The following is an 8,594-nucleotide window of genomic DNA, read 5'->3' on the forward strand; positions in this document are numbered from 1 at the left end:
AAATGACAAATTCAGTCTCGAATAAGAGCATGAAATGGCAAATTAAGTCTCAAATAAGACTTCAAAATCACTGACTAGCCAAATCTTAATACGATCAAGGGCATTTTCGTCCAAAAACCTTTTTCTCTTCTTATTTTCTCTCTCCTTTTCTTTTCATTTTGTTTTCTCCCTTGTCTTTTGCTTTCTTCTTGCTTCGTCAACCTCACCGCACATCCTCTGTTTTTTTTGTATTTCTTTAAAACCTCACTGCACTCGTCCGGGTTCCTCTCAATCTTGATGCCCAGCTTCTCCACCACCGTGGTCATGCGCCCGGTTGATGCTTTGATGGATGTTAATAGCCATTGTTGCTAGCACAAGAACATCCCATTCCTCTCCCCTTTTTTCCTTTGCTTCTCCCTTTTTTTCTATTTTTCTTTTTTGTCTTGTTCTTATCTCTTTTTTTCTTTTTTAAATCGATTTTCCCCCTCCTTTCTTCTGCTGCTTTATATGTTGTACTGAATTTCGTTGACGGCCGCTTGTTTCTCATACCATCGATTAGGTGCATTATAAAATTAGGAAGAGATGACAGCAACTTGTACCGTTGTGCTCTCCATCCTACGATTAGTGAAAAGAAAATATAATAATGAAAAAGTCTTTTGATGAAAATGCCCCTAGCCATATTAAGATTTGACCGATTGATGAGCACATATCCTTATTTGAGATTAATTTGCCATTGCATGCTATCATTTGAGATAAGGTTTATTATGTTGGCTGGGTTCACTCCCATGTGGAAGAAGCCTAAGGAATTGCAAGCCAAAGGCCTGAGCCCATATGTCTATTCATATGGAGAAATTGGAATTCTCACTATTATTATGTCATAGCCGCAAAAGAATGTTTTTTGAGAGAGAGAGAGAGAGCAGAAAATCTAGGTTTGAGGAAATATCTTATACTAAAGTCGGAGGTCGATTCGTGGTCCGATTAAGCTGAAATTTTGTCAGCGTTTTCATGTCGCATTCTTCTCGAATTTGATCGGTTTGATTTTTACTTGAAGCTTCCTACATCAGATTTTCGTGGGTTGCACCAAAAGTGCATTTTTGATGAGATTTATCATTTATCTCTTGTGAAGTTCATGTCTATTGTCAAGAATGAAGTTCTTGATATCTTTGCTACTATGTACCTCTAGTATTTACTAGAGATGAACTTTTTTTCACCTAGTTTTGTTGATAGTGAAGATTTTTGAGTGGACTCCGGTCTCGTGGTTTTATCTCCTCACATCGAGGAGGTTTTTCGTGTAAAAAAATCGCATTGTGTTTGCGTGCTTGGTATTTATATTTCTCGATTCAGTTGTTTCCTATTAGGTTTGCACAAGAGGGGAGATTATTTTATTTCGCTACGATAATCTGATATTGTTCGGATTGTCATTGTTCTCCCAACACATTCTAGGCCCTCTTTTGAGAAAATACATTTACATCAGGCCTGAGATTGATGCAAGAAGTCAAAAATCTTTATTATTAAGGATTTACCTAGGTTGTGTGATTTTTTTTTTGCATATACATATAGCGTAATTAGCTATGTGTAATTATCAATATTCCCCTTGTAATGAGTTGCTAATCATATATCTACATGGCACTTAGTTTTTGAGTTCCGGCTAGTGGTTAAAATCTTGAGTTAATCCATTATCTACACGTTCGTGTGGTTGTTAAATTGGAGGATCTGCATGCACTTTTATTTGATATGCTCAGGGTGGAAATAAATCATTACACAGACGGGATTCAAATGTTATCATGTATACAATTTTACATTTTGCTAAATTAATTCGATCCAATCAGTATATGAAAATTTCTATTTCAAGACTACAGGATATTTTACACCGAAGATATATTTTGTATAAATCCATTTATCTGTAAAACTTATTTTATGAGCGGATATTCCTTCCTCTGTTTTTTTTTTCCTCGACAAAGAGAAAATGATAAAGAAAGAAACTAAATTTAACTGGAATTTGAACGAGAGAGTGATTTGTCATTAGAAAAATAAATATTTTCTCTACACCAGTGATGTATGCACTGTTTTTTCAAAAAGAAAGAGTAATTATAGCATGCACAGCCATCGTGAGGAAAAATTTACCCAAATAATCTTATCCGCCCTTAATTTTTTTTTTTTGGTAAAAGTGTAAATATCATTTATGAGATAACGTACATAAGCTTAGGGGCATTCCCCAGCGTTACAAATAAAACTAAGATCACGAAAAAATGGATTATCCACCCTTAATTTGAGACCTTTAGTCGCTCACTCTCTCAAACGAAACCTAACAATAATCAAAGGTGGATCGAATAAGCTCGCTTATGGAAAAGCACAATTTACTCTATAGGTGTATACTATAATTACTTTTTCTTTTCTCTTTAACCTTTTTTTATGAGTGTGGTTGTACTGAAAATTATTCCGGTAAAAATACTTAATTCAAAGTCATTGGTTGAGTGGACGGTTAAGAGGCCGTTTTTAGTGGGGGTTTTAAAATCACGTTTGTTTAACGTCTCCTTCAAGAAGAGAGTTCCCAAGTAAAAAGCCCTGCTAAAACCCTAATCAGATCATCTCCTCTCAAACCCTCAAATTCATTTCGTTTCTTGATCTTTCTTCTCCAGCATCCATCTTTGATCTTCACCTTAGCGTTTCCCTTTAATTTTTTTCCCCATCTTCCCGCGTATTCGAGGGACCTCCATCTTCTTTTTCATCTCCTGACCAACCAGCTAAACACGCCGACACTAGCGAGCAATCGTAATGTCGTCCCCGGGACATCACGCCGTCGACGTTGAGCATTCCGAGAGCGTTGGAGAAGCTGGCACGCAGCCCGCCGCCGAGTCCACATTGGCTGAGAATCTCCGGGATCGGCTCACCATCGCCGGACGCGAGCAAGATCCTAATGGTCGGGAGTCAGTCATTGAGAATAACACCGAACAGACTCGGGATGGAGGCTGCCGGCCTAGGTTGGCCCCAATGTTCTTTATTGGGACACCTGATGATAACCCAAAAGGTGACACGGACATTCGACAAAACTCAACTATCGACGACGTTCATTTTCGGCGAGTAGGGTATTCTGTGGAGATTCTTAAGAACTGTTCGTGGTGCAAGGTTAAGCTCCCGGAGAATGCCGATGTCTACATGTACGGGTGAGCCTTCTTTACCTAGAGTTTAGTTGTTGCCCTTGTGATTTGCTGTTGATCATATCTTTCGATTAATTAACCTGCATGTTATTTTTCTTTTTTCTTTTCCTTTCGTTTCTTGCTTAAACCACTTGCATGAAAGCGGTGAATTTTCATTGATTCCAAGTCTAAAAAGAACTGAAACTGAATTTGAGAGTAAGGTGTGATAAAAATAAGACTAATAGCTTTCTGTTTTCTTGAATCTTTTGGAAATGCTTGATTTGGAGAGCGCAGGTACGACCTTCGCGCATACTGCTCCATTGACTGTCGTAGAAAGCAGATGGCGTTGGACGGGTATCACATCGAAGTTACGAAAACATCGGACGGTGGGGATCGTAAAGAAGACCAGCAAAGTAGCCGGTGTCACCTGCTGTAATATGCCTATTCGTGTATCGATACATAATTAGGGGTCATATATACATACATGTACATGTCGTGGCGTATCGAATCGACACTATCGAATCCACTTGTAAATAGACACAGATCTCCTTCGAACTTTTGATCAAGTCCTTTAACTCTTTATAAGGGAACTCCTTTTGGTGTATTAGACATATTAGGTAGGAACCGACTGAACAATTATGTACACGAATGGAGCAATTACTAATGATGAATGACTTTTCATGTATGGATTTTAGAGAACTCCTGTTAGAGAAAATATTATTAGATATTAGGTATATTATTTGATGTTTGGCTATTTTCTAAAATAACTGCAGGTTTTCTTGTTAGATTAAGGTAGCTAATTTCATTGTTATATATTTATATAATTTTCGGAATTAAATTCTCATTGATTGTAACATATTAAAAAGGTCAAGTTATGTCCACTTTTCTCTAATTCACCCCTTTATGCTTAATTTTTGCATATGTAAAAAAGACTTACTTATAGCTCCCAACATAAGTTTAAACACCGTCCTCATTGTCATAACTCATAATATAGATACATAGTTTTCCTAGGTTCCACTAAATACATGCCGGATATTATTAGTGTATTATTCCCATGAATTGGTTTGGCTTTGCTAAGGAAGAATGATGTAGTTATTTTTTAATCTATTTAAACTGACAAATCAACTGAAAGGAAATTTTTGCCCCACTTAATTTGCAGCTAACTTTAAAATTCTAATTAAAGGTCTTGATATAGTTATCGGTCTCGGAATCCTTAGCCTGCTGGATCTGTTACTTTGATCCGCTAATTCTCTATATAACACTCTTTCACGTCCACCCTCCTTACTCTCAAACCTTAAACACATCCCTTGTTTCCTACGAACCAACACATCCTCAATAACTGTTCATCCTTCGTGGAGACGACAACCCCGAAAATTTAGTTACATCTTTTAGCGGAATCCGCCATTAAAGATGCCCACCTCCAGACGCTGTAGTCTCCACCTTGAACGTTCAACAAGTGTCGGTGACATCGGATCTTCATCCAACCGGGGACTGTGCACTGGTGATGACTATATCCCGACGATCACGAAGAAGAAGTTCCAACCGCAACCCGCCATCACAAAACCCTCTCAAAAGACGAACCCAGAGTCCGAGGGCTCGAAACCACCCGAGCGATCGAACGCCACAAGACCCTCTCAAGACCCTAGTGAACCCTCTCAAAATCCTAGTAACCTCTTGAAACAAGCAGCACCCGCCGCGGCAAAATTACTATCCCAAGTTTTAGAAGCTAATTCAGCATTGAAAAATGCAGAGCAGCACTCGAGACGCCATAACCGCCAGTGATTGAGGAGATATATTTTATCAAGTCGCCCGAGTGAGAGCTATCAGCAACGAAGAAGATTGACGAGAGTGACGAATTGGGGTTATTTGGGGAGTTTATCAAGAAGTGTACATTGTGCAAGAAGGAATTCAAGCCGGACAAGGATGTCTACAAGTACAATGATAGCCCGTTTTGGTCTTGGGATTGCCATGACGACCGAACACTTTGGATGGGTTTAGCAAAAAAGATTTCGGGCATGCCAAGAAGGATCGGAAGACGATGAAATCCTTGAGGAAAGATTTGAATCAGTTGCAGATGTATCTATAGAGGGGACTTGTTTTAGGGCTTTATTTTAAAGATTGATGCTAGAAGGGAACTCTTTACCATCAATCAATCTACCTATGAGCTTCAACTTGTCATGAAACATACCCACTAAAACCCACCTTTTTTAGGTTTTTCTCTGTGAAACTCATTATGACTTATAATCACATTTCAAGTGACTCATTTGAAATATAGGCTTGTGGCCCATTTTGATAGCAAGGGTCATTCTCATCGTGAAGGGTTTCCCGGGAAGACTCTTGAGATATGTTCATGGTGCAAGAAGAAGCTTCCGGAGACTGCCGATTTGTATATATACGGGTGCGAGTCTTTTTATCTAAGAGTTTATTTTCTTGCCCTTCCTTGTAAGTTGTAATTATGGATTATGATCGTTTCTATCGTTTAATTCACTTCCATTTTGTTTTTCTCCTTTCTATTCAGTTCTTACTTATAAAATTTTGTTGGTAAACCTCGAAGATGCGTTGGACGTATATTTTGAGAAAATTTTGATAAGCCGGAAAGTTATACCCTTTTGTATGACGAAGCTCGGAAAAATATAGTTGATGATTCTTACTACAGGAGATATGTACGTATTAAGTAGTCAAATCATAAGGCTGCTTGTGCGAGATGTTCTTTATATCCTTTAATTCATTATTGTTCATGGTATATTTTTCTAAGTTGAAATTCTTTGAAACCTTCTTAACAAGAGCAATTAAAAGGTACATTTGCATTATCTACCAGAGTTTTACTTTTGAAGTATTCGACCTCGTTGGATAACCACAAAGATAACCTTTAGAGTGTAATTAAGTATTCCATAACCTATACTCTTTAAGATAATGACAAGCGTAGCTCTGACTCATTAAACCCAGTTTTGGTAATCTACTATACGTACAGTACCTAGGTGTATAAGGTGCCTTCTGAATCTTTGGAAATGCTTGAATAATCGATGCAATTATGGCCTCAGAGTATGTTCTTAGGTTGAATGTAGAGAAAAGGAAATGGCACTGCACGGGTGTCAGAGATCATGTCTGTCGACGCTACTGTCACCTGCAGTGATTCTAGTTATGCTCATACATACGCGTCACAACAGATACTGTATCCTTTTATGTCATGAATTGAAAACGATGCTACGGACAATTGATAAGTAGACGGATCAACTTATTCTTAGCATCTGATTGAGTCCTCTATCACCATTTTTGCAGATTTTGCTAGCTCACGCGATAGCTGCAAAATTTTGCCTCTAAATTGTTTTGCCCTTGTCTTTGAGGGCCTCAATTTTTAGTAGGGGGAGAGAGCAATGGCATGCATTTTAACAACGTCAGTTGAAATTTTTGCTGGTGTACAACTACAGTTCTCCGATGTAAATCTTTTTCTTATATCTTAAATTGGTTCCTTTTTTTTCCCCCTTATGATCTATTACTTGTGTTGTTATCTTGAGGAAAGCCCACCCTTCAATCTTTTATTTTTCCCAACCGGTGATAATAGACCTAATTAAAATCCTTAACAACGTTGTGTTAAAAGAATTTATACAATGTCATGCCCCGAACCCACGAGCGCGCCAACATCCTTCCTTGGTCGTTTAGTTACGATGTCCCAGGACGCGTCGCCGACCCCAAAAGAAATTTCATCGATCAATTAAACGCATGTTGAAGCATACCAACTAACACCCAACAACAATGAACAAAGCGGGATAGTAAGGAAAACGATTTGAGATATGAAACAACCAACGAAGCCATTTTATAAACATAACGTAAAACTTAGGAAGATACATAAATATAAGCCTATCACAAGGCCGCTTCTTAACAGACCACTCATATACAAAAAGGGATGCGGTAGTCGGGTTAACCTAAATTCTCTAACAAAAACAAGTAGTCAAAAGGTTGGGCATTCCAAAACCCATCACTAAAACTAGCCATAACCGGGAGGAGGCTTCGGGTCAGACTCCACTTCATCCAGATCGGACTCCAGATCCGTAACTTCCCCATTCGACGGGTCGATGTCCATAGAATCCCACACCTCGTCTCCCACACCACCATTAGGTGGTCCATCAAAACCCCTAATAGGCCCGAACGACCCATCACCATTCCTAATGAACCAAGCTATGAACTCGTGTGGCTTCCACAACGCCAATCCCTCATCCACCTAGACGGTGGTCGCATGCTTTTGATAGGCTCTATCCGGTCCAACCGGATACTTTGATATAACTATGCCTATGTTCATGGGCACTCTAAAACGAGTAGGAGGTTGGTTCATAGTCGGGGGTCTAAAAATAATTAAACAACAAACTCAGCAAGTAAACTCCCTAAACCTCGCTTAGGAGAATACATTGCCTCTAGATCGCCCTAAACATACAATCGCTCCAACGAGCACATAACGGGATCACAACAACGCATATGCTCACGAATCACATACAACATATATCATTGCATAATCATGCGCATCAACAACTTAACAATCTAGACATGCTCAATCATCATTCTCAGGCACATCACACTCCTCGATGCAAATCGCACTCATGATAGTCCAGATTATTAACGACCCCTCGGGCTACGGTACATGCCACGGATGGCGGTCTTTCGGCATTGTCAGGCATCGTCCCGCTCCGTCAGTGACGGCATCGTCTCACCAACCTCAATGACGGAATCCCATAAATGGGTTTGTCTCGAATTCCATTCGCGAACGATTTCGTCTCACCCTGCCCCCGCAGCGACATCCAATCAACAAGATTGAGCACGACCTTCACGGCCACGGCACAACCCCTAGGGTTGGTGGTCTTCCGGTATAGCCAGGTGCAAACGGAACTTTAGGCGATCATGCACACCCATCATTCACTTGAGTCCCAATTCTTATCTTTGGAGGTTTAACTAATGTAAAGTGTTTATGACGTGCAATTCTTAACGCATAGGCTACGATGATGACGTACTTATATAACAACACCAATCGACTTGCCCATTCACTTACTAATCAAACTCATGCAAGTCCAAGGTTATCATTTAATCAAACATGATACAACATAAATCATCCTTTAACACGATAAGGTATCACCCAAACATGATAAGTTATCACGTAAAATATGATAAGCTATCACCACAAACTAGATAAGTTATCACCCGAAACATGATAAGCTATCATCATAAACTAGATAAGTTATCACCTAAAACATTGATAACCTATCACCTATAGCATGATAAGCTATCATCTAATCCACCCATTAATCACCCTAATCAGCCCCTAAACCAAGTCTAATAACAACCTATCGCCCTAATCAAGGTTTAGAGAGCAACTTACTCTTAAACCTAAGTAAAAGCTAAGCAAAGTGGCAACAACTAGCCACAGCGGTGGAAGGCATGCAACGGCGAAGCGGCAGACGACAGCGGTGAAGCGGCGGACGGCGGCGGTGA

At 39.5% G+C, this 8,594-nt stretch overlaps 1 protein-coding gene across 1 annotated transcript; it reads left to right on the forward strand.

Moving 5' to 3' along the window:
• Positions 1-2,532: 2,532 nt before the first annotated feature.
• LOC130139852 (uncharacterized) lies at positions 2,533-3,671 on the forward strand. The gene is made up of 2 exons (XM_056317656.1): positions 2,533-3,143; positions 3,411-3,671. Exons 1-2 carry the CDS (start codon positions 2,755-2,757, stop codon positions 3,550-3,552), a joined length of 531 nt encoding a protein of 176 aa, XP_056173631.1. The 5' UTR covers positions 2,533-2,754; the 3' UTR covers positions 3,553-3,671.
• Positions 3,672-8,594: the final 4,923 nt, after the last annotated feature.

Source organism: Syzygium oleosum, unplaced genomic scaffold, assembly GCF_021117445.2.
Source record: "Syzygium oleosum isolate NSW1041296 unplaced genomic scaffold, Sole_v2.1 Sole_v2.01, whole genome shotgun sequence".
In the NCBI taxonomy this organism is placed as follows: Eukaryota; Viridiplantae; Streptophyta; class Magnoliopsida; order Myrtales; family Myrtaceae; genus Syzygium; species Syzygium oleosum.

What these genes read in the sequence shown, in the direction of transcription:
- LOC130139852 (XM_056317656.1), top strand. Translation starts at nt 2,755, where the DNA reads ATGTCGTCCCCGGGACATCACGCCGTCGACGTTGAGCATTCCGAGAGC. An exon ending in GCCGATGTCTACATGTACGG is followed by an intron (nt 3,144 to 3,410) that starts GTGAGCCTTCTT and finishes TGGAGAGCGCAG; the next exon opens with GTACGACCTTCGCGCATACT.